Source organism: Rhinoraja longicauda, chromosome 34 (assembly GCF_053455715.1).
Source record: "Rhinoraja longicauda isolate Sanriku21f chromosome 34, sRhiLon1.1, whole genome shotgun sequence".
Lineage (NCBI taxonomy): Eukaryota > Metazoa > Chordata > Chondrichthyes > Rajiformes > Arhynchobatidae > Rhinoraja > Rhinoraja longicauda.
Window position 1 is genome coordinate 18,765,329 of NC_135986.1, and position 26,053 is coordinate 18,791,381.

Genomic DNA, 26,053 nt, shown 5'->3' on the forward strand with positions numbered 1-26,053 from the left:
CCCGCTGTAGAGCTTTCCTTTCTGCCTCCGTGCAGCTGAGGTACCACACAGAGATGCCATGCGTTAGGATGCTCTCTATGGTGCAGCGGTAGAAGGTCGTCAGCAGCTGTTGGGGTAGACCAGACTTCTTCAGTGTTCTTAAGTAGAACAGTCTTTGTTGTGCCTTCTTACAGGCTACGGTGATGAGAGGCAGTGATGTGATGAAGTGTTAATTTCAGCGCAGTGGGGGAGATGTGTGCAGAGAATATGTGCTCGAACAAAAGAGAGAGTGTCGGGGAGGATATGAAGCTGGCCACGGAACTCAATTGGATAACGTATCTCCTTCCCAATTACCTAGATCACAACACCTGTTGATGCAACATCTCACTATCTAACCGTACTTGCTATTTTTACTCGCAATCGCTTTGAACCCACTTCACACCCTTAATTGCCAAGGCTGTTCCTTTGTTTCTCTGCCTCTGCTCTCAGATGCTCCCAACCTTCCCAAGGAATTATTCACATCCACTTAAAACATCCTTTGATCTGATCATTCATCATTTCTTCGACTTTGTTGATCTCTGCTGCCCATTTAGAATTACCACAATTGATTTTTCACCTGTGTATTCTACTATCCAATTAGTAAATCCACTCCAACACAACTTCAATTTTGATTGTATAATCTTTTAATTCTTCCGTCAAGTCTCAGAGGAAGATATCAGTGTATACAATGCCCACTATCTTCTCCCTATCGACTAATTTAGTTCTGACGGCCATTTCCATGAATTAGTCTGAAGAAATGAACCAGCCTAAAGAAAGGTGTCGACCCGAAACGTCACCCATTCCTTCTATCCGGAGATGCTGCCTGTCCCGCTGAGTTACTCCAGCATTTTGTGTCTACCCGAAAAGTCACCTGTTCCTTCCTTCCACAGCTACTGCCTGACCTACTGTCTATTCCATCCACATTTACTGTAGGAAAGAAAACTGCAGATGCTGGTTTAAATCGAAGGTAGACACAAAATGCTGGAGTAACTCAGCGGGTCAGGCAGCATCTCAGGAGAGAAGGAATGGGTGACATTTTGGGTCGAGACCCTTCTTCAGACTGTGATTTCCATCCACAGCTACAGCCTGACCTACTGAGTCGCTCCAGAACCTTGTGTTTTGCACAAAGTTCCAGCATCTGCAGCTCCTTGCGTCTTCATTTCTATGAATTTGCTCACCTCGTCTACCTTTCCGTAGCATGTCCGGGACAGTTTCTGGAACATGGTAGGCCAGGACTGCTCTGCAAAAGTATGGATGTGTGAAAACACACATCTCCAGATTCAGGGACAGTTCCTTCCCAGCTGTTACCAGGCAACTGAACCATCCCACCACAACCAGAGAGCGGTCCTGAACTACTATCTACCTCATTGGTGATCCTCAGACTATCCTTGATCGGACTTTGCTGGCTTTACCTTGCACTAAACGTCATTCTCTAATCCTGTATCTGTCCGCTGTGAATGGCTTGATTGTAATCATGGATTGTCTTTCCGCTGACTGGATAACAAAAGTTTTTTTACTGCACCTCGGTACACATGACAATAACATATATAACAACATATAACAACTACAGCATGGAAACAGGCCTGTCCGGCCCTACCAGTCCACGCCGACCATTCTCCCTGACCTAGTCTCATCTACCTGCACTCAGACCATAACCCTCCAATCCCCTCCTATCCATATACCTATCCAATTTACTCTTAAATAATAAAATCGAGCCAGCCTCCACCACTTCCTCTGGAAGCCCATTCCATACAGCCACCACCCTCTGAGTAAAGAAGTTCCCCCTCATGTTACCCCTAAACCTTTGTCCCTCAATTCTGAAGCTATGTCCCCTTGTTGGAATCTTCCCCACTCTCAAAGGGAAAAGCCTACCCACGTCAACTCTGTCCGTCCCTCTCAAAATTTAAAAAACCTCTATCAAGTCCCCCCTCAACCTTCTACGCTCCAAAGAATAAAGACCCAACCTGTTCAACCTCTCTCTGTAGCCTAAGTGCTGAAACCCAGGCAACATTCTAGTAAATCTCCTCTGTACCCTCTCCATTTTGTCGACATCCTTCCTATAATTGAACTAAACTGAAAAAACATTTGGAGACGCCTGTACTTATCAAATGGAGAAGGAGACCATCCAGCTTGTTGGGTCCATGCTTGCCCCAGCAGAGCAGAGACATCAATACCATCCCACCTCTACTTGTCCAAGTCCTTGCAACTTATTCTGCCATCCAGGGCCAACATCTCCCATTTTTTTACATCATTGGTCTACAATGGGGGCAAACTCAAGAGTGTTTTATTGTCATATGGCCTAAAACAGAGCTATTTGGAAGTTGTAGCGTGTACTCCAAAGACGTACAGGTATGTAGGTTAATTGGCTGGGTAAAATGTAAAAATTGTCCCTAGTGGGTGTAGGATAGTGTTAATGTACGGGGATCGCTGGGCGGCACGGACTTGGAGGGCCGAAAAGGCCTGTTTCCGGCTGTATATATATGATATGATGATATGATAATAGCCTGATGGTTATTGGGAGGAGCTGTTCCTGAATTTGTAGGTTAGTTTTCAGGCTCCTATACCTTCTCCATGACAGGAATGAAATACACACACACACACATACACACAATACAATTTTACAACTCACTAAAGCCATGTGGGAGGAAACCGGAGCACCCGGAGAAAACCCACCCGGTCACAGTGAGAATGCACAAACTCCGCGCAGACAGCACCCGTAGGCAGGATTGAACCCAGGTCTCTGGCGCTGTGAGGCAGCAACTCTACCACTGTGTCCCCCTGTGAGTGGCCTGGGCGAGTAACTGCGGTGCATTGTGTAGACGGTGTACACTGCAGACACTGTGGGCCGGTGGTGGAGGGAGGGGGTATTTAGGGGGTGGATGGGTGAGTAACTGTGGTGCATTGTGTAGACGGTGTACACTGCAGCCACTGTGGGCCGGTGGTGGAGGGAGGGAGGGAGGGAGGGGGTATGCAGGGGGTGGATGGGTGAGTAACTGCGGTGCATTGTGTAGACGTTGTACACTGCAGCCACTGTGGGCTGGTGGTAGAGTTAGGGGGTATTTAGGGGGTGGATGGGGGGGAGGGGGGTGCTGATTGGGTGGACTATAGCTCACTCATTTCCTACCCAAGTGAGGACAAAGCCCATCTTCGCGTTTGGCCCCACTGACGTGCTAAATTGCTCTATTCTACTTTGTCCATTCTAATCCAGACATATGTACAGTACAGTGCAGATACTGAGCCTCTAACAAACCTACACCTAACCTAACCTGGTCGTTAAGTTACTGGACCATTGAAATCCCATAAGCTCAAATCCCACTATGGAGCCAGGGAATTAAACTCAGTTAATTAAATAAAGCACGGTGGCACAGTGGGTGGAGTTGCCTTACAGCACCAGAGAGCCGGGTTCTATCCTGACTGTGGGTGCTGTCAGTACGGTGTTTGTACGTTCTGTCCCTGTGATCTGCGTGGGTTTTCTCCGAGAACTTTGGTTTCCTCCCACACTCCAAAGACGTGCGGGTTTGTAGGTGATTTGGCTTCGGTATAAATGTAACAATTGTCCTGAGTCTAGGATAGTGTTAATGCGCGGGGATCGCTGGTCGGTCGGTCGGTCGATGCAGACTCGGTGGGCTTGTTTCCGACACTTGCACAGCTACATTGGTCAGTGCAGAACCATAAAAACACTAATGCTCTTCAGGGAAGGCAGCTGTCTTTTTGTGTAGAAAGGAACAGCAGATGTTCGTTTAAACCGAAGATAGTGTTAATGTACGGGGATCGTTGGGCGGCACGGACTTGGTGGGCCGAAAAGGCCTGTTTCCGGCTGTATATATATGATATGATATGATTATAGACACGAAATGCTGGAATAACTCAGCGGGACTGGCAACATCTTTGGAGCGAGGGAATGGGTGAAGTTTCGGGTGGAGACCCTTCTTCAGACTAGTGGGGGGAAAGGGAAACGAGATACAGAAGATGATGTATAGATCACATGAATGAAAGACATGCAAAAAAGTGACGATGATAAAGGAAACAGGCCATTGTTAGCTGTTTGCTAGGTGAGAACGAGAAGCTGGTGTGACAGGGGCAATTCTCTTTTTCTGAGGTCAGTCCTCGATGTGACTCCAGGGCCAACGATGTAGTTGAGTCCAAATTGACCCAGCAGCCAGTCACCCGGCAGACGATAGTTAACCTTGTTCACGTTTTGCATCCTTTGTTTTGAGAGTGGGAGCTTGTTAAAGACATTTCCCGATTGGGTTCTCTGGTCTGTTATTTCAAAAATGCAGGATTGATCAAGTATCCTCACCTCGATGAAGTGGTGGGGAATGAAAATGAACGAGAGTGGAGCCTTCATTATCTGTTCAAATTGTCTCTGTGCCCACTTATCCACAAGGATGTTTGCAGAATGAAAATTGGCCTGAGATGCCATTGTCTGTTCCTGTCTGATACAGGTTACTCAAGAACCATTACAATCAGTTTTCTCCAATTGTTGAGGGCTTAATTCCAATCCTGTGCCTGAGGTAATAGTGCATCAAATGTGCGTCACTTTTGAGAGGCCTTCATTGTTTTTAAATCAGCCCCACTTTGAGAGAGGGAGGTGGGGAGGGTGGTGTGGCAGAAGGAGTTTTTATTCCCCCCCTGCATCCTCCTCGATAACAATGGCTCATTGCTTATTGAGGAGAACCAGAGAGGACATGCCTCCCAAGGTACCTCCCTCCCTCTGTGTGTAGGGAGGAACTGCAGATGCTGGTTTACACCCAAGGTAGACACAAAAAGCAGGAGTAACTCAGCAGGTCAGACGGCATCTCTGGAGAAAAGGAATAGGTGACGTTTCGGGTCGAGACCCAAGGGCCCTGAAGAAGGGACTCGACCCGAAACATCACCTATACCTTCTCTCCAGAGATGCTGCCTGACCCGCTAAGTTACTCCAGCACTCTATAAAACGTCACCTATCCATGTTCTCCAGAGATGCTACCTATCCCGCTGAGTTACTCCAGCACTCTATAAAACGTCACCTATCCATGTTCTCCAGAGATGCTGCCTGACCCACTGAGTTACTCCAGCACTCTGTGAAACGTCACCTATCCATGTTCTCCACAGATGCTGCCTGACCCACTGAGTTACTCCAGCACTCTGTGAAACCTCAGCTATCCATGTTCTCCAGAAATGCTGCCTGACCCACTGAGTTACTCCAGCACTCTGTGAAACGTCACCTATCCATGTTCTCCACAGATGCTGCCTGACCCACTGAGTTACTCCAGCACTCTGTGAAACCTCAGCTATCCATGTTCTCCAGAAATGCTGCCTGACCCGCTGAGTTACTCCAGCACTCTGTGAAATGTCACCTATCCATGTTCTCCACAGACGCTGCCTGACCCGCTGAGTTACTCCAGCTTTTTGTGTCTAACTCCCTGTGTATCTGACACTCACCCGTGTGAAAGCACATAAGCTCTGGGGTACAGTGACCTTCCCACACCTCCACCTCCATCCCCTGCTAGGTACGTGTTACATTTGGCAAGCCTTCGCGTTGAGATGGGAAATAACTTTAGCGTTTTCTGTGTTTTTTTATTCCATTGACTTTTAAAAAGCATTATTCAGCAATATGTGATTGCACAAATGCTTTTTGTATTCTGATTGTTTTATTTTGACTTCTTTTTTGGCATCTCTCTCGAATGCAGATGCCTGTCACAAATTGAACCTGTGCTTGTGACAAAAACAACTCATTCTTTCCATACGATTTTGATCTTTTCTTCATTGTGTTCTTAATTTTCTTCCTTTTCAAGGTCCAGCTCACCTGACGCTAAGCAGCCAAGGTAATGGCCTTTATTATTTCTTTATTTTACTCGCATCTCCTTTCGTTCTGTCCCATTGTCGTTGAACCATGTCATCTTAGATAGCTTCCCATCCCTAGCTCGCACCTTCTCAGAAGTCTAGTGTTGTAGATGGCTTATGACCTACCTGAGAGAACACTGCAACCACTTCTCATTGAGTGAGTCTGTCTGTCTTGACTCTGTACTGGCTTCTTATTTTACATTTCTTTCACGACGGTCCACGATGCATGGATAATTTCAGGGGATTTGCTGTGAATTTTCGCTTTGGGAGCTGCACTGCGGAACGGAGTAGGTGTGTGTTTTGGATATGTTTCTTATTAAATATGTTGAAGAATATGAGTTTCCCCCATGTACAACAACACCCTTCCTTTGACTGCGGACTAAAAGAGTTGTCGCTTGGCTTGGTTTTGCCTTGGATCAGGGAAATGGTCCAGAGGGCAATGCTACTGATGTGGGAGCCCTGGAGTTCAGTGCTTCGAAGCTGCTTTATTTGCCACAGATGCAACTGCTCAGTGAAATTCTTTCAGCATTTATTGGACATGCGGGTGCCGCCATCATTGGCAACGTTATTCAAAGTTCGGTTGGCCCGGGCGCTCGATGTACTGGAGCAGTTCCCACAAACCGACGTCCCTCCCCTCCTCTCCTCTCCTCTCCTCTCCTCTCCTCTCCTCTCCTCTCCTCTCCTCTCCTCTCCTCTCCTCTCCTCTCCTCTCCTCTCCTCTCCTCTCCTCTCCTCTCCTCTCCTCTCCTCTCCTCTCCTCTCCTCTCCTCTCCTCTCCTCTCCTCTCCTCTCCTCTCCTCTCCTCTCCTCTCCTCTCCTCTCCTCTCCTCTCCTCTCCTCTCCTCCCCTCTCCTCCTCTCCTCCCCTCTCCTCTCCCCCTCCTCTCCTCCTCTCCTCCCCTCTCCTCTCCCCCTCCTCTCCTCTCCTCTCATCTCATCTCATCTCATCTCATCTCTTCCTCTCCTCTCCTCTCCTCTCCACTCCTCCTCCCTCCTCTCCCCTCTCCCCTCTCCTCTCCACTCCTCCTCCTCTCCTCTCCTCCCCTCTCCTTTCCTCCCCTCCTCTCATCTCATCTCATCTCATCTCACCTAATCTCATCTCATCTCATCTCCCTCCTCTCCTCTCATCTCATCTCATCTCATCTCATCTTATCTCATCTCATCTCATCTCATCTCCCTCCTCTCCTCTCCTCTCCCCTCCGCTCTCCCCTCCCCATCCCTCTCCTCCTCTCCTCTCCTCCCCACTCCTCCCCTTGCCTCTCTCCCCTCCCCTCTTCCTTCTCCCCCCCCCTCCCCTCCCCTCCCCTCCCCTCCCCTCCCCTCCCCTCCCCTCCCCTCCCCTCCCCTCCCCTCCCCTCCCCTCCCCTCTCCTCTCCTCTCCTCTCCTCTCCTCTCCTCTCCTCTCCACCCCTCCCCTCCCCTCTCCTCTCCACTCCTCCCCTTGCCTCTCTCCCCTCCCCTCTTCCTTCTCCCCCCTCCCCTCCCCTCCCCTCCCCTCCCCTCCCCTCCCCTCCCCTCTCCTCTCCTCTCCTCTCCTCTCCTCTCCTCTCCTCTCCTCTCCTCTCCACCCCACCCCTCCCCTCCCCTCTCCTCTCCTCTCCTCTCCTCTCCTCTCCACCCCTCCCCTCCCCTCTCCTCTCCTCTCCTCTCCTCTCCACCCCATCCCTCTCCTCACCTCTCCTCGCCCGGCCATCTTTGTTCAGTTTAGTTTATTGTCGCGTTTGCCGCGGTCCAGTGAAAAGCTTTTGTTGCGTGCTAACCAGTCATCAGAAAGACAATACATGATTGTGTCCTGGGGGTGCCTCCTGCAGCCGACATTGAAGGTGCTGGAGGCATTACCCCGGTTCACCCTTCTACCGCTTGTCCCTCGCTCCCGACTTCTCCAGCTCCCTCCCGGTTACACCGACTGCCGAGCCTTCGGCACACAGTTGGGAAACAGGTTTTGGGAACATCCCAACAATGGGAATGGTGGTTGGATCATATGGGGTTGGATGTGGTTGGCTCTGGTGTTTGTTGTCACAGTTATTGATGCACTGACTATACACGGCACTTGCTCACCACCAATGTAGCCACGGGGCAACGATGCAGGAGGAAGCCATTCAGCCCCTCGAACCCTGCTATTCTTCAAGGTCATGGCGGATCTTCAAGATAGACACAGAATGCTGGAGTAACTCAGCGGGACAAGCAGCATCACTGGAGAGCAGGAATGGGTGACGTTTCACAGAGTGTTGGGGTAACTCAGCGGGTCAGGCAGCGTCTCTGCAGAGAAGGAATGGGTGACGTTTTGGGTCGAGACCCTTCTTCAGTGAGCCAGGGGAGAGGGAGGCACGGGGATATGGAAGGGTGAGGTGTGAAAACGAGACATCAAAGTGGACGTAGATCACGGAAAATGTCGAATGGATCATTGTTTGCAAGGGGAAGGTGACAACGAAGCGCACAAAGATCAAATTTAATCAGGATGACAGTCAGACTGGTTGGAGAACTAGGGTGGGGGTGGGATGGAGTGAGAGGGGATGCAAGGGCTACTTGAAGTTAGAGAAGTCAGTGTTCATACCGCTGGGGTGTAAGCTGCCCAAGCGAAATATGAGGTGCTGTTCCTCCAATTTGTCCTGTACCTCACTCACTCCTCAACCATATGTGTGCGTTTCTCTGTATATTTCTGTGTGTGTGTGTGTGTGAGAGTGTGTTCGTGTGAGTGTGTGTGTGAGAGTGCAAGTGTGTGAGAATCACTGCCTGACAGGTCACGGTGTGACAGGCCCTAGTTGCTCCCTCCATCCACTCCCTCCAACGCTGTGGCACCCACTCTGCACACTCCCCCAGTGTAACAACTCCCTCTGTACATTACCTCCAAAAGCATGACACTCTCTGTGTGACACTCCCTGTGTGTGTGTGACAATCCCTGTGTGTGTGACACTCCCTGTGTGTGTGTGACAGTCTGTGTGTGACACTCCCTGTGTGTGTGTGTGACACTCTGTGTGTGTGTGTGACACTCCCTATGTGTGTGTGACACTCCCTGTGTGTGTGTGTGACACTCCCTGTGTGTGTGTGACACTCCCTGTGTGTGTGACACTCCCTGTGTGTGTGACACTCCCTGTGTGTGTGTGTGACACTCCCTATGTGTGTGTGACACTCCCTGTGTGTGTGTGTGTGTGTGTGTGTGTGACACTCCCTGTGTGTGTGTGACACTCCCTGTGTGTGTGTGTGTGTGACACTCCCTGCGTGTGTGTGACACTCCCTGTGTGTGTATGGCACTCCCTGTGTGTGTGTGTGACACTCCCTGTGTGTGTGTGACACTCCCTGTGTGTGTGTGTGACACTCTCTGTGTGTGTGACACTCCCTGTGTGTGTGTGTGTGTGACACTCCCTGTGTGTGTGTGTGACACTCCCTGTGTGTGTGTGTGTGTGACACTCCCTGTGTGTGTGACACTCCCTGTGTGTGTGTGTGACACTCCCTGAGTGTGTGACACTCCCTGTGTGTGTGACACTCCCTGTGTGTGTGTGACACTCCCTGTGTGTGTGTGACACTCCCTGTGTGTGTGACACTCCCTGTGTGTGTGTGACACTCCCTGTGTGTGTGACACTCCCTGTGTGTGTGTGACACTCCCTGTGTGTGTGACACTCCCTGTGTGTGTGTGACACTCCCTGTGTGTGTGACACTCCCTGTGTGTGTGACACTCCCTGTGTGTGTGACACTCCCTGTGTGTGTGACACTCCCTGTGTGTGTGTGACACTCCCTGTGTGTGTGACACTCCCTGTGTGTGTGTGACACTCCCTGTGTGTGTGACACTCCCTGTGTGTGTGACACTCCCTGTGTGTGTGACACTCCCTGTGTGTGTGACACTCCCTGTGTATGTGACACTCCCTGTGTGTGTGTGACACTCCCTGTGTGTGTGTGTGACACTCCCTGTGTGTGTGTGACACTCCCTGTGTGTGTGTGTGTGTGTGTGACACTCCCTGTGTGTGTGTGTGACACTCCCTATGTGTGTGTGACACTCTGTGTGTGTGTGTGACACTCCCTGTGAGTGTGTGACACTCTGTGTGTGTGTGTGACACTCCCTGTGTGTGTGTGTGACACTCCCTGTGTGTGTGACAGTGTGACACTCCCTGTGTGTGTGACACTCCCTGTGTGTGTGTGTGTGTGTGTGTGTGTGTGTGACACTCCCTGTGTGTGTGTGTGTGTGTGTGTGTGTGTGTGTGTGTGTGACACTCCCTGTGTGTGTGACAATCCCTGTGTGTGTGTGTGTGTGTGTGTGTGTGTGTGTGTGTGTGTGTGACAATCCCTGTGTGTGTGTGTGTGTGTGTGACACTCCCTGAGCGTGTGTGACACTCCCTGAGCGTGTGTGACACTCCCTGCGTGTGTGACACTCCCTGTGTGTGTGTGACAGTGTGACACTCCCTGTGTGTGTGTGACACTCTGTGTGTGACACTCCCTGAGCGTGTGTGTGACACTCCCTGTGTGTGTGTGTGACACTCCCTGTGTGTGTGTGTGACACTCTGTGTGTGTGTGTGACACTCCCTGTGTGTGTGTGTGACACTCTGTGTGTGTGTGTGACACTCCCTGTGTGTGTGTGTGACACTCTGTGTGTGTGTGTGTGTGACACTCTGTGTGTGTGTGTGACACTCCCTGTGTGTGTGTGACACTCCCTGTGTGTGTATGGCACTCCCTGTGTGTGACATTCCCTGTGTGTGTGTGTGTGACACTCCCTGTGTGTGTGTGTGTGTGTGTGACACACGCCCTGTGTGTGACACTCCCTGTGTGTGTGTGTGTGTGTGTGTGTGTGACACTCCCTGTGTGTGTGTGTGTGACAGTGTGACACACTCCCTGTGTGTGTGTGTGTGACACACTCCCTGTGTGTGTGTGTGTGACACTCCCTGTGTGTGTGTGTGTGTGTGTGTGACACTCCCTGTGTGTGTGTGTGTGTGTGTGACACACTCCCTGTGTGTGTGTGTGACACACTCCCCCTGTTTGACTCCAGCCTGTATGTTGTGTCCCTTACATTAGGAGCACTGGCTTGACGCGACTGGTAACTGTGAGTGACCAGGACAGTGAATTGTCCATCTGAGCTGCAGATTGTACCCTGCTGTAATCCAGATTCTAAATTTCCATTTTATGAAAGGAAAATAAATCACGTTGAATCAGTCGTAAACTCTGATCAACCGCCTTGATTTACAAAAGCTGCCACTGCGGATATCTGCTGTCCTCTCACGTGGGATCGTCCTCTCACAGATCGGCCGTGGGCTCTGCTGCCCCCCTCCACTGGTACCAAACTCCCTGCCCTTTCTCGCCAGCCTGCAGTTTAGTTTAGCTTGGAGGGGGGGATCATATAGAGGTGTATAAGATCATGAGAGGAATAGATCGGGTAGATCTTGCCCAGAGTAGGTGAATTGAGGACCGGAGGACATAGGTTTAAGGTGAAGGGGAAAAGATTTAATAGGAATCTTTTTCACACAAAGGGTGGTGGGTGTATGGAACAAGCTGCCAGAGAAGGTAGTTGAGGCTGGGACTATCACAACGTTTAAGAAACAGTTAGACAGGTACATGGATAGGGCAGGTTTGGAGGGATATGGACCAAACGCGGTCAGGTGGGACTAGTGTAGATGGGGCATGTTGGTCGGTGTGGGCAGGTGGGACTAGTGTAGATGGGGCATGTTGGCCGGTGTGGGCAGGTGGGACTAGTGTAGATGGGGCATGTTGGGCGGTGTGGGCAGGTGGGACTAGTGTAGATGGGGCATGTTGGCCGGTGTGGGCAGGTGGGACTAGTGTAGATGGGGCATGTTGGTCGGTGTGGGCAGGTGGGACTAGTGTAGATGGGGCATGTTGGCCGGTGTGGGCAGGTGGGACTAGTGTAGATGGGGCATGTTGGGCGGTGTGGGCAGGTGGGACTAGTGTAGATGGGGCATGTTGGCCGGTGTGGGCAGGTGGGACTAGTGTAGATGGGGCATGTTGGTCGGTGTGGGCAGGTGGGACTAGTGTAGATGGGGCATGTTGGGCGGTGTGGGCAGGTGGGACTAGTGTAGATGGGGCATGTTGGTCGGTGTGGGCAGGTGGGACTAGTGTAGATGGGGCATGTTGGCCGGTGTGGGCAGGTGGGACTAGTGTAGATGGGGCATGTTGGCCGGTGTGGGCAGGTGGGACTAGTGTAGATGGGGCATGTTGGCCGGTGTGGGCAGGTGGGACTAGTGTAGATGGGGCATGTTGGCCGGTGTGGGCAGGTGGGACTAGTGTAGATGGGGCATGTTGGCCGGTGTGGGCAGGTGGGACTAGTGTAGATGGGGCATGTTGGCCGGTGTGGGCAGGTGGGACTAGTGTAGATGGGGCATGTTGGCCGGTGTGGGCAGGTGGGACTAGTGTAGATGGGGCATGTTGGCCGGTGTGGGCAGGTGGGACTAGTGTAGATGGGGCATGTTGGCCAGTGTGGGCAGGTGGGACTAGTGTAGATGGGGCATGTTGGCCAGTGTGGGCAGGTGGGACTAGTGTAGATGAGGCATGTTGGCCAGTGTGGGCAGGTGGGACTAGTGTAGATGGGGCATGTTGGCCTGTGTGGGCAAATTGGCCGAAGGACCTGTTTCCACGCAGTATCACTCTATGACTCTATTACTTCAGCAGCTGCTCCCACCGCCACCTCCAGCTGCCCCTGTGATCATCTGTGCCTTTCCTCACCGTCTCCTGGATTATTAAACACATCCATCACACCCCGTGACAAGAGGTTTCATTTATTCTCAGTGGTTTGTTTGCAAGGAATTAATCTGGGTTTCCCTTATCTGTGCCGAAGTTAATGTGTTTAGTACTCACTGTTTAATAATTGAATTGGCGTGCCTATCGCTGAGCCCCTCCACCATTAACCTCCTGGGGGGGGGGGGTCACTATTGACCAGAATCTCACCGTGACCAGCCCAATACCCCCGCCCCCCCCTTCCCCCTGCCAGTCACGAGAGCAGAGACTGGGGGAGTGACTTTGCCCCTGACACCCCAAGGCCGTCCCACCGTCTACATGGCACAAGTCAGGGGTGTGATGGAACACTCTCCACTTGCCTGGGTGAGTGCGGCTCCAACAACTCTCCACAAACTCAACACCGACCAGGACAAAGCAGCTGCCCAATCCCCCCATCCCCATCCACATCCACATCCACCCCCTGAAACAACCCCTCCCTCATCCACCCCTTGAAAAACCCACTCCCCCATCCACCCCCTCCCTCCCCCCATCCACCCCCCTAAACAACCCCTCCCCCATCAACACCCCACCCCACCCCATCCACCTCTAAACACCCCCTCCCCCATCAACACCCCACCCCACCCCATCCACCTCTAAACACCCCCTCCCCCATCAACACCCCATCCCTTCCACCTCTAAACACCCCCTCCCCCATCAACACCCCACCCCACCCCACCCCACCCCACCCCATCCCATCCACCTCTAAACACCCCCTCCCCCATCAACACCCCATCCCATCCACCTCTAAACACCCCCTCCCCCATCAACACCCCACCCCATCCCATCCACCTCTAAACACCCCCTCCCCCATCAACACCCCCACCCCATCCCATCCATCTCTAAACACCCCCTCCCCCATCAACACCCCACCCCACCCCATCCCATCCACCCCTAAAAACCCGCTCCCTCCCTCCCCCCCCATCCACCCCCTAAATACCCCCTCCCTCCCCCCCATCCATTCTCTAAACAGCCCCTCCCCCCCACTCCACTAAACATCGCCTCCGTCCACCCCCATCCCATCCACACCCCTATCCACCCCTAAACACCCCATCCCCCCTAAACACCCCCTCCCTCCCCCCATCCACCCCCTAAATGCCCCCTCCCTCCCCCTTCCACCCTCCAAAACACCCTCCCCACCCCATCCCATCCACCCTAAACACCCCCTCCCCATACACCCCCTGAAACACCCCCCCACCCCATCCCATCCACCCCTAAAAACCCACTCCCTCCCCCCTCCATCCACCCCTAAATGCTCCCTCTCTCCCCCCATCCATTCTCTAAATAACCCCTCCCCCCCACTCCACTAAACATCCCCTCCCTCCAACCCCCATCCCATCCATCCCCCTCTACACCCCCTCCCCCCCTATCCACCCCTAAACACCCCCTCCCCCGTTCCCCCATCCACTCCACTAAACACCCACTCCTACCACAGCTGGGGGGGGGGGGGTAGGCGGGAGGTTGAGGGGAGAGCTGAGTTAATGAACGAGTGGGGGAAGGACAGCAGGGATTTGTTGGAGGAGGTGGGAGTGGGATAGCACGGGACACAGGGGCTGAGTGGCCGGCCTGTCTGCTGGGAATGGTTCCTATCGGTGGTAATTGTGTGTCAATAGACAATAGACAATAGACAATAGGTGCAGGAGTAGGCCATTCAGCCCTTCGAGCCAGCACCGCCATTCAATGCGATCATGGCTGATCACTCTCAATCAGTAGTGGGATCTGTGGATGGTCTCTCAACACGGCCGGTGGATTTTCAAACCTGGTAATTGGAATTCCTCGAGCTCTTGCCAAAAACTAACAACCTGCTTGGAGACGTGGTATATGGGCTTGTGTTTACTTAGCGAATCTTTTAATGCTGCCGATTGCATTAAATATTGAGAGACTGCCCAGCTCCCTCCCTTCCTCCCAACAATAGGAAGTTCTTTAACTCACAGAGAGCGCTGAAGAGACTTTACTGTAGTACCGAACTTGTAGATAGACACAAAGTGCTGGAGTAACTCAGCGGGACAGGCAGCATCTCTGGAGAGAAGGAATGGGTGACGTCTCGGGTCGAAGCCCTTATTCAGTCCCGACCCGAAACGTCACCCATTCCTTCTCTCCAGAGATGCTGCCCGACCCGCTGAGTTACTCCAGCTTTTTGTGTCTACCTTTGGTTTAAACCAAACCTCTCCTACGATATACAGCGTTCACCGGAGAGGATGATGTGCAGAAAGAAATGGCCGCAATAAAAAGGACGGTTTCCAGGGTGAAACGGGTAGCAAACGTTCTCACCGTGACCTGCGTGGGTTTTCTCCGAGATCTTCGGTTTCCTCCCACACTCCAAAGACGTGCAGGTATGTAGGTTAATTGGCTGGGTAAATGTAAAAATTGTCCCTAGTGGGTGTAGGATAGTGTTAATGTACGGGGATCGCTGGGCGGCACGGACTTGGAGGGCCGAAAAGGCCTGTTTCCGGCTGTATATATATGATATGATATGATAAGAAAGAGGAGATTGTTTTTAGAGATGCAGCTTCGAAACAGGCCCTTCGGCCCGCTGAGCACATACCGACCATCGACCACCCATTCATGCTAGTTCTGTGTTATCCCACTCCCAACACACTAGGAGCAATTTACAATTTACAGCAATTTGGGATGTGGGAGGAAACCGAAGCACCCGGAGGAAACCCACGTGGTCACATGGAAACCCCACACAGACAGACAGCACCCAAGAACATGCAAACTCCACACAGGCAGACAGTACCCGAGGTCAGAGTCAAACCCGGGCCTCTGACACAGTAAAGGTAGCAGCACTACCCACTGCACCACAGTGGTGGCAAAGATGTGCAGGTAGAGGAAGGGCAGCAGGAACATAAATGGACTGATTAATTAGGAGAAGGGGAGATGCAACGAGACCTGGGTGTCATGGTGCACCAGTCATTGAAAGCAAGCATGCAGGTGCAGCAGGCAGTGAAGAAAGCCAATGGTATGTTAGCATTCATAGCAAGAGGATTTGAGTTTAGGAGCAGGGAGGTTCTGCTGCAGTTGTACAGGGCCTTGGTGAGACCGCACCTGGAGTATTGCGTACAGTTTTGGTCTCCTAATCTGAGGAAAGACATTCTAGCCTTAGAGGGAGTACAGAGAAGGTTCACCAGATTGATCCCTGGGATGGCAGGACTTTCATATGAGGAAAGACTGGATAGACTGGGCTTGTACTCGCTGGAATTTAGAAGACTGAGGGGGGATCTTATAGAAACATATAAAATTCTTAAGGGGTTGGAGAGGCTAGATGCGGGAAGATTGTTCCCGATGTTGGGGGAGTCCAGAACCAGGGGTCACAGTTTAAGGATAAGGGGGAAGTCTTTTAGGACCGAGATGAGAAAACATTTCTTCACACAGAGTGGTGAATCTGTGGAATTCTCTGCCACAGAAGGTAGTTGAGGCCAGTTCATTGGCTATATTTAAGAGGGAGTTAGATGTGGCCCTTGTGGCTAAAGGGATCAGGGGGTATGGGGAGAAGGCAGGTACGGGATACTGAGCTGGATGAACAGCCATGATCATATTGAATGGCGGTGCGTACAGGCTCGAAAAAACATAGAAACAGAGAAAATAGGTGCATTCGGCCCTTCGAGCCTGCACCAGGGGTTATGGGGAGAAGGCAGGGGGATGGGGTTAGGAGGGAGAGATAGATCAGCCATGATTGAATGGCGGAGTAGACTTGATGGGCCAAATGGCCTAATTCTGCTCCTATCTCTTATGATCTTAAGATGGTCACCCTGTGGTGTATCTCTTGAGCAGATCAGCGGGCTGGAAGGCTGGCAGACATAACTCACGAGTGGGGATGTGAGAGGGCTGAGGACTGCACGCGCCTGCAGTCAGAGAGAGCAGATGGGTTTATAAATCAGCCGGCGGCCATAGTACGCCTCAACCTCCCCTCAGCTGAATCCCAGTCAATCAGGAGAAGGTTTCAGCCATTAACCCTCTCACGGCTGACTTGGTTGATGTACTAGCAGCAAAAACTGCTATTTACAGCGCCTCTCAAGCAGTGGAGACTCTTCGCATGGTTTTCGGGTAGGGATGGGGGCAGGGGACCAGAGCCCTGAACCAGAGGGTGGGGGGGGGGGGGGGGGAAACGAGGCAAGAGATGTTCAGGGAGGTTCCAGAGCACTGGGCACAGGTAGCAGAGGGGTGTAGCGACCAGAGGGGGTTTACAGAGGTAGGAGCTGTCAGGGGGTTACAGAGACAGGGAGGGGTGGAGAGACCAGAGGGGTAACAGAGACGGGGAGGGGTGGAGAGACCAGAGGGGTAACGGGGACGGGGAGGGGTGGAGAGACCAGAGGGGTAACAGGGACGGGGAGGGGGTGGAGCGACCAGAGGGGTTACAGAGGTAGGAGCTGTCAGGGGTTACAGAGACGGGGAGGGGTGGAGAGACCAGAGGGGTAACAGGGATGGGGAGGGGTGGAGAGCCCAGAGGGGTAACAGGGACAGGGAGGGGTGCAGAGACCAGAGGGGTAACAGGGACAGGGAGGGGGTGGAGCGACCAGAGGGGTAACAGGGACAGGGAGGGGGTGGAGCGACCAGGGGGGTTACAGAGCTAGGGAGTGTGTAGGAGCTGTAGGAGGTTACATAGGACGGGGACGGATGGAGAGACCAGAGGGGTTATAGAGGTAGGGAGTGTGTAGGAGCTGTAGGAGGTTACAGAGACAGGGAGGGGTGGAGAGACCAGAGGGGTAACAGAGGTAGGAGCTGTCGGGGGTTACAGAGACAGGGAGGGGTGGAGAGACCAGAGGGGTAACAGGGATGGGGAGGGGTGGAGAGCCCAGAGGGGTAACAGGGATGGGGAGGGGTGGAGAGACCAGAGGGGTAACAGGGATGGGGAGGGGTGGAGAGACCAGAGGGGTAACAGGGATGGGGAGGGGTGGAGAGACCAGAGGGGTAACAGAGGTAGGAGCTGTCGGGGGTTACAGAGACAGGGAGGGGTGGAGCGACCAGAGGGGTTACAGAGGTAGGGAGTGTGTAGGAGATGTAGGAGGTTACATAGGACGGGGACGGATGGAGCGACCAGAGGGGTAACTGGGACAGGGAGGGGTGGAGAGACCAGAGGGGTAACAGAGGTAGGGAGTGTGTAGGAGATGTAGGAGGTTACATAGGACGGGGACGGATGGAGCGACCAGAGGGGTTATAGAGGTAGGAGCTGTAAGGGGTTACAGAGACAGGGAGGGGTGGAGAGACCAGAGGGCATTACAGAGCGTGGTATGGATTTAGGAGCCACAGGGGTTATAGAGATAGGGAGGGGTGGAGGGGCCAGAGGGGTTACTGAGATAAGGAGGGGCGTAGGTCCTGGAGGGGAGGGGGTTACAGAGACGGAGACCAGAAGGGTATACAGAGATAGGGAGAGGTGTGGTGGCCTGATGAAGGCTCTCAACCTGAAACCTTTTCTCCAGAGATGCTACCTGACCCGCTGAGCATTGTGCATTTTGTGTCTATCTTCGACCTTAACATGGTGCCTGCTTCCTCTGCTGGGAAAGTCTGAAAGGTCCTGGTGAGACCGCACCTGGAGTACTGTGTGCAGTTGTACCGGGCCCTGGTGAGACCGCACCTGGAGTACTGGGTGCAGTTTTGGTCTCCAAATTTGAGGAAGGATATTCTTGCTATTGAGGGCGTGCAGCGTAGGTTCACTAGGTTGATTCCCGGAATGGCGGGACTGTCGTATGTTGAAAGGCTGGAGCAATTAGGTTTGTATACACTGGAATTTAGAAGGATGAGGGGGGATCTTATTGAAACATATAAGATAATTAGGGGATTGGACACATTAGAGGCAGGAAACATGTTCCCAATGTTGGGGGAGTCCAGAACAAGGGGCCACAGTTTAAGAATAAGGGGTAGGCCATTTAGAACGGAGATGAGGAAGAACTTTTCCAGTCAGAGAGTGGTGAAGGTGTGGAATTCTCTGCCTCAAAAGGCAGTGGAGGTCAGTTCGTTGGATGCTTTACAAGAGAGAGCTGGATAGAGCTCTTAAGGATAGCGGAGTGAGGGGGTATGGGGAGAAGGCAGGAACGGGGTACTGATTGAGAGTGATCAGCCATGATCGCATTGAATGGCGGTGCTGGCTCGAAGGGCTGAATGGCCTACTCCTGCACCTGTTGTCTATTGTCTATTGACAATTTACAGAAGCCAATTAACTGACAAACCTGCACGTCTTTGGAAGGTGGGAGTTAAAAAAGAGCCTCTGGGGAAAACCCACGCAGGTCACAGGGAGAACTTGCAAACTCCGTACAGACAGCATCCGTAGTCAGGATCGAACTCGGGGGTCTGGCGCTGTGAGGCAGCAACTCTACCGCTGCGCCACCGTGCCGGCCTTTTCTGTGGTGTGGGGTGGTTAACAGACAGAACACCTGCCAGGGTGGTGCTACAAAGCCCTGCTCTCACAAGCAACAGACAAGGCTGGCGTTTGGGGAAGGCATTGTAAAGGTTTCCAGTCCGAACCAGCATCTGAATGGAGCGAAAACTGAGGGAAATGTACAATGAAAAGATTGAGAGGGGCATTACCCTGAATCCTATAAAGGTGACTTTGCAATTCATGATTGTACATTATGGAGCCTCTCAGAGCATATAATGGGACCTCTCTAACACATTAATAATGTTAGATTAATCTGCAGCATTTAATTAATCTTTGAAAAGATTAACCCCCAAACAGTTATTTAAAAGTCAGTGTCTCTTGGTGTTATAAATATTGATTAGCAGATTCCAGTAAAATAGTGCAATTATAGAGGTTACAGACTTCAACAAAGGTAGGGCCTTATCTTTTATAATCACATGGGACATTCGCACAGTGGAGGAAAGAAGGAGCTTGCATTTAATTTAAAGTGTATAAGGGGAGAGCGCAGTGCTGTCAGAGGCTGTGGGAATGCTGCAGGAGTGTTCTGGGTGTGTTACTGCAGGGCATTTTGTAGTCTGCACCCACTGGGTGAGGGAGGGAGGGAGGGAGGGAGGGAGGGAGGGAGGGAGGGAGGGAGGGGGTGGGGGAGAGTGGATGGGGTGTTACATACAAAGACTCAGGGTTAAAGGATATACCTTGAGAATGGAGATGAGGAGGAATGTCTTTCGCTTGTAGACCCAGACTGTGTAAGGGCGGTCTGGGCTCACATATAGACCCAGACTGTGTAAGGATGGTCTGGGCTCACATATAGACACACTGGGTAAGGATGGTCTGGACTCACATATAGACCCACTGGGTAAGGATGGTCTGGACTCACATATAGACTCACTGGGTAAGGATGGACTGGGCTCACATATAGACACACTGGGTAAGGATGGTCTGGGCTCACATATAGACAGACAGGGTGAGGGCGGTCTGGGCTCACATATAGACCCACTGGGTAAGGATGGTCTGGGCTCACATATAGACCCAGACTGGGTGAGGATGGACTGGGCTCACATATAGACCCACTGGGTAAGGATGGTCTGGGCTCACATATAGACCCACTGGGTAAGGATGGTCTGGGCTCACATATAGACCCACTGGGTAAGGATGGTCTGGGCTCACATATAGACCCATTGGGTAAGGATGGACTGGGCTCACATATAGACCCACTGGGTAAGGATGGTCTGGACTCACATATAGACCCACTGGGTAAGGATGGTCTGGGCTCACATATAGACCCACTGGGTAAGGATGGTCTGGACTCACATATAGACCCACTGGGTAAGGATGGTCTGGGCTCACATATAGACACACTGGGTAAGGATGGACTGGGCTCACATATAGACACACTGGGTAAGGATGGTCTGGGCTCACATATAGACAGACAGGGTGAGGGCGGTCTGGGCTCACATATAGACCCACTGGGTAAGGATGGTCTGGGCTCACATATAGACCCAGACTGGGTAAGGATGGACTGGGCTCACATATAGACCCACTGGGTAAGGATGGTCTGGGCTCACATATAGACCCACTGGGTAAGGATGGTCTGGGCTCACATATAGACCCACTGGGTAAGGATGGTCTGGGCTCACATATAGACCCACTGGGTAAGGATGGTCTGGGCTCACATATAGACCCACTGGGTAAGGATGGTCTGGGCTCACATATAGACCCACTGGGTAAGGATGGACTGGGCTCACATATAGACCCACTGGGTAAGGATGGTCTGGACTCACATATAGACCCACTGGGTAAGGATGGTCTGGGCTCACATATAGACCCACTGGGTAAGGATGGTCTGGACTCACATATAGACCCACTGGGTAAGGATGGTCTGGGCTCACATATAGACACACTGGGTAAGGATGGACTGGGCTCACATATAGACCCAGACTGTGTAAGGATGGTCTGGACTCACATATAGACTCAGACAGGGTGAGGGCGGTCTGGACTCATTGCCACAGGCAGCAGAGACTCTGCAGAAGGACTTGGGCAAGTTGGGAGAGTGGACAGGGAAGTGGCAGATGGAACACAGAGTAGCAAAGTGTGGAGTCATGCATTTAGGTAGGAGGAGTAAAGGTGCAGACTATTTTCTAAATGGGGAGAGAATCCAGAAATTGGAGTTGATGGGCCGAATGGCCTAATTCTGCTCCTATCACGTATGGATTGAGAGGATCATAAGACCACGAGACATAGGAACAGAGCGAGGCCATTCGTTCCATCGAGTTGACTGTGTCATTCAATCATGGCTGATCTATTTTTCCCTCTCCACCCCATTCTCCTGCCTTCTCCCTGTAATCTTTAATGCCTTTACTAATCAAGAATCTATCAATGTCCACTTTAAAAATACCCAATGCCGGCCTCCACTGCCGTCTGTGGTAATGAATTCCACAGATTCACCACCCTCTGACTAAAGAAATTCCTTCTCATCTCCTTCCAAAAGGAGCGTCCTTTAATTCTGAGGCTGTGCCCTCTGGTCCTAGATTCTCCCACTAGTGGAAACGTTCTCTGCATATCCATTATTCGGTAGGCTTCAGTGAGATCCCCCTTCATCCTTCTAAACTCCAGCGAGTACAGGCCCAGGGCCGTCAAACCCTCATCATACGTTAACCCAATCATTCAAGGTCTTTTTCTCATAAACCTCCTCTGGACCCTCTCCAGAGCCAGCACATCCTCAGATATGGGGCCCAAAACTGCTCACAATACTCCAAGTGTGGCCTGTCCAGCGCCTCACACAGTGTGAATTGTGTGGAAGATGCAATAAGGCTGCAGGGTGACTTGGACAGGTTGTGTGAGTGGGCGGATACATGGCAGATGCAGTTTAATGTAGATAAGTGTGAGGTTATTCACTTTGGAAGTAAGAATAAAAAGGCAGATTATTATCTGAATGATGTCAAGTTAGGAAGAGGGGATGTTCAACGAGATCTGGGTGTCCTAGTGCATCAGTCACTGAAAGGAAGCATGCAGGTACAGCAGGCAGTGAAGAAAGCCAATGGAATGTTGGCCTTCATAACAAGAGGAGTTGAGTATAGGAGCAAAGAGGTCCTTCTGCAGTTGTACAGGGCCCTAGTGAGACTGCACCTGGAGTACTGTGTGCAGTTTTGGTCTCCAAATTTGAGGAAGGATATTCTTGCTATTGAGGGCGTGCAGCGTAGGTTCACTAGGTTAATTCCCGGAATGGCGGGACTGTCGTATGTTGAAAGGCTGGAGCAATTAGGCTTGTATACACTGGAATTTAGAAGGATGAGGGGGGATCTTATTGAAACATATAAGATAATTAGGGGATTGGACACATTAGAGGCAGGAAACATGTTCCCAATGTTGGGGGAGTCCAGAATAAGGGGCCACAGTTTAAGAATAAGGGGTAGGCCATTTAGAACGGAGATGAGGAAGAACTTTTTCAGTCAGAGAGTGGTGAAGGTGTGGAATTCTCTGCCTCAGAAGGCAGTGGAGGCCAGTTCGTTGGATGCTTTCAAGAGAGAGCTGGATAGAGCTCTTAAGGATAGCGGAGTGAGGGGGTATGGGGAGAAGGCAGGAACGGGGTACTGATTGAGAGTGATCAGCCATGATCGCATTGAATGGCGGTGCTGGCTCGAAGGGCTGAATGGCCTACTCCTGCACCTATTGTCTATTGTCTATTATAGAGCCAGCTGTTATACTATAGTCCCCTCAAAATGAGCAAGAGAGAGAGAGAGAGGGTGGGATCAGGAAGAGAGGGTAGACAGGCAGATAGAAAGTGAGAGGAGAGGAAAAGGAAAGAAGTGGACAAAAAGGAAAGGGGGGGATAGAGAGCAGGGGGAATGGGAGAGGGAAAGAGAGAGAGGGAAAAGAGAAATAAGAGATAAAGAGAAATAGAGAGGGTGAAAGTGGGAGGGAGAGAGGGAGAAAAAGAAAGAGGGAGAGCGAGGGGGAGTGAGAAAGGAGAGAGAAAGCGAACACATGCTATAAATAAGTGGCAATGCGATGGTGTCCTGGAGGCTTCACGTGTGTGTGTGTGTGTGTGTCTGAGCTGAGGGTCCCTGTGGACAAGGTCACCCTGATCAACGCTGGCTCCACCTCCGGGGAGGAGCGCAGCCTGTTCTGTGCGGTGTAGCGGGGAGGCGGTCAGGATCAGGCAGAGACTGCCTCTTCCAGCTGCTCTCCCAAGGCCCAACGTACTCTCGGGAGATGCACCACTTCCTTTGATGGTGCTTGCAAGCTTCCTCCGTGAATATAGGTCACTGGATCCTGGGAGTGTGTAACCTCATTCCAGATGCACGGCTGCTGCACGTCGCCCATGCAGCATGCGCTGGTGCTGTGAGGGACAGTCATGCAGTTAGGGGCGGAGCCATCCGCAGTATACAGCACCAGCGCATCACCCTGCTCACTTCGGTTTAGTTTATTGTCACGTGTACCGAGGTACAGTGAAAAGCTTTTGCTGCGTGCTAACCACTCAGCGGAAAGACAACACACGATTACAATCGAGCCATTTACAGTGTACAGATACTTGATAAGGGAATAATGTTTAGTGCAAGGTAAAGCCAGCAAAGTCTGATCAAGGATAGTCCGAGGGACACCTAAGAGGTAGATAGTAGTACAGCACCAGTCTCTGGTTGTGGGAGGATGGTTCAGTTGCCTGGTAACAGTCAGGATGAAACTGTCCCTGAATCTGGAGGTGTGCGTTTTCACACTTCTGTACCCTTTGCCTGATGGGAGAGGGGAGAAGAGGGAGTGGCCAGGGTGCATTGAAGGGTGGGGCAGGCTGGTGGTCTTACTGAAGGGGGGGGGTGAGCTGGTGGGAGAGGCAGGTTACAAGTGAGCCGAAGATAGACACAGAGTGCTGGAGTAACTCAGCGGGTCAGGCAGCATCTCTGGAGAGAAGGAATGGGTGACGTTTCGGGTTGAGACCCTTCTTCAGACTGAACTGTGAAGGGTCTGAAGAAGACAACCTCTCTCCAGAGATGCTGCCTGACCCGCTGAGTTACTCCAGCTCTTTGAGTCTGCCATTGTCAGCTGGGAGAAGGTGCAAGTGAGCCCTCTTGCTGGTGGTTCCTGCAGTAGATGCTGAGCCATTCATTCACACTGCATTCTCTGAAACCCGTCAATGGGTTTCACACTTTGCCACTTGGAATATGTCACGTTGCAGCTCGCACAGCGAGCGTGCAGACAAGTGCTTATCCCTGACGACCGTGACAACTGTTGGAGGGCTGGAGCTGGGTAATTCACACGTCCCTGTGACAGCTTTTCACACTCTTGTCTGCAAAGTCAGGGTCCTTCCCAATTCCCTGCTGAAGGAAGACACAAAACGTTGGAGTATCTCAGCGGGACATCATTCTCTCCAGAGATGCTGCCTGTCCCGCTGAGATACTCCAGCATTTTGTGACTACCTTCGATTTAAATCAGCGTCTGTAGTTCTTCGCTACACACTGCTGGGCCTGCCCTTTTAAAAAAATTATTATTATTATTAAAAATAATACTTACACACCAATATTCTTTAGTCAGGGGTAGTGAATCCGAGGACTTCTTTGCCACGGAAGTCTGTGTAGGCCGTCAGTGGATATTTTTAAGGCAGAGGTAGATAGATTCTTGAGTAATGTGAGGGGTTATGGGGAGAAGGCAGGGGAATGGGGTTGGGAGGGAGAGATAAATCAGCCACAATTGAATGGCGGAGTAGACTTGATGGGCCGAATGGCCTAATTCTACTCCTATTCCTTATGATCTTATGTCCAACACAGTGGTAACACACCCACCACCATAATACAAAAATCACCAAATGATCTAATCGCTAAATGTTCAAATAAGTATATCGCCATCGTTGTTACGGCCACCCTCCACCCCCCGTGATACCCAGCGGTCCCGGACACCCCCCCAGGGTGCCCATGCACAACGCACAGTCCCTCTGTTTAATCAATTATTACAAGAATAATACATACAATACAAAACAATACAAAAACGAACCCACCACCATAATACAAAATTACCCACTTATCAAAACAAATATTATTAAATGTCAAATACACTCTAAAGCAACTATTCCCCATCCTTATTGACAATAGGTCAATAGACAATAGGTGCAGGAGGAGGCCATTCGGCCCTTAGAGCCAGCACCGCCATTCAATGTGATCATGGCTGATCATTCTCAATCAGCACCCCGTTCCTGCCTTCTCCCCATACCCCCTGACTCCGCTATCCTTAAGAGCTCTATCTAGCTCTCTCTTGAATGCATTCAGAGAATTGGCCTCCACTGCCTTCTGAGGCAGAGAATTCCACAGATTCACAACTCTCTGACTGAAAAGGTTTTTCCTCATCTCAGTCCTAAATGGCCGACCCCTTATTCTTAAACTGTGTGGCCCCTGGTTCTGGACTCCCCCAACATTGGGAACATGTTTCCTGCCTCTAACTTGTCCAACCCCTTAATAATCTTATACGTTTCGATAAGATCTCCTCTCATCCTTCTAAATTCCAGTGTATACAAGCCTAGTCGCTCCAGTCTTTCAACATATGAGGATACACTCCACCCCCCCACGGTGCCCAGCGGTCCCGGAAATCCCTCAGAGCACCCGTGGACAGCGTGTAATCCCTCTCTAGTACCACCCGGGCACGGGCATAACCCTGGAAAAGGGGCAGGCGGCCGGCTCGGGCAGTGCCCTCTTCCACCTGGCGCCGTGAGTCGCGGATGGCCAGCTTGGCCAGGCCCAGGAGCAACCCAACCAGGACATCTTCGGCCCTACCCTCTCCCCTACGCACAGAGTGTCCGAAGATGGGGATGGTGGGTGTGATGTGCAGCCAGAAGGCAAGGAGCAGCCTCCCCTGAGCCTGGCCTTGGTGCACGTGGCTGTCTGATATTTGACGGGGTCTCTCTGTGACAGAGGGCCTCACAGCCCTGCCTTGAAGGGCAGATCCATCGACCATCACAGTTCAGGCCTGGGCGTACGAATGTCTCCTCAAGTTCTGCTTGCATTTTAGTCCCACGATCTTGGTATTTGCGCACATGGCAGGGAGTGGTGGGGGGGTTGGGTCGGGAGGGGGGGGGGGGTCGGGAGGGGGTGGGGGGGTCGGGAGGAGGTGGGGGGGGTCGGGAGGGGGTGGGGTCTCCCTGCCGGTCTGCTCCTGGGCCTGGCCA

The 26,053-nt window shown here is 51.9% G+C and overlaps 1 protein-coding gene across 1 annotated transcript in view; it reads left to right on the forward strand.

Annotated features, from left to right (window-relative positions):
• LOC144609619 (neurexin-2-like) overlaps positions 1-26,053 on the forward strand; it is a 309,609-nt gene that overhangs the window by 121,875 nt on the left and 161,681 nt on the right. Inside the window, exon 4 of the mRNA XM_078428117.1 lies at positions 5,796-5,825. Within this exon, the coding sequence (XP_078284243.1) occupies positions 5,796-5,825 (30 nt within the window). The remainder of the gene's footprint in view (positions 1-5,795; positions 5,826-26,053) is intronic.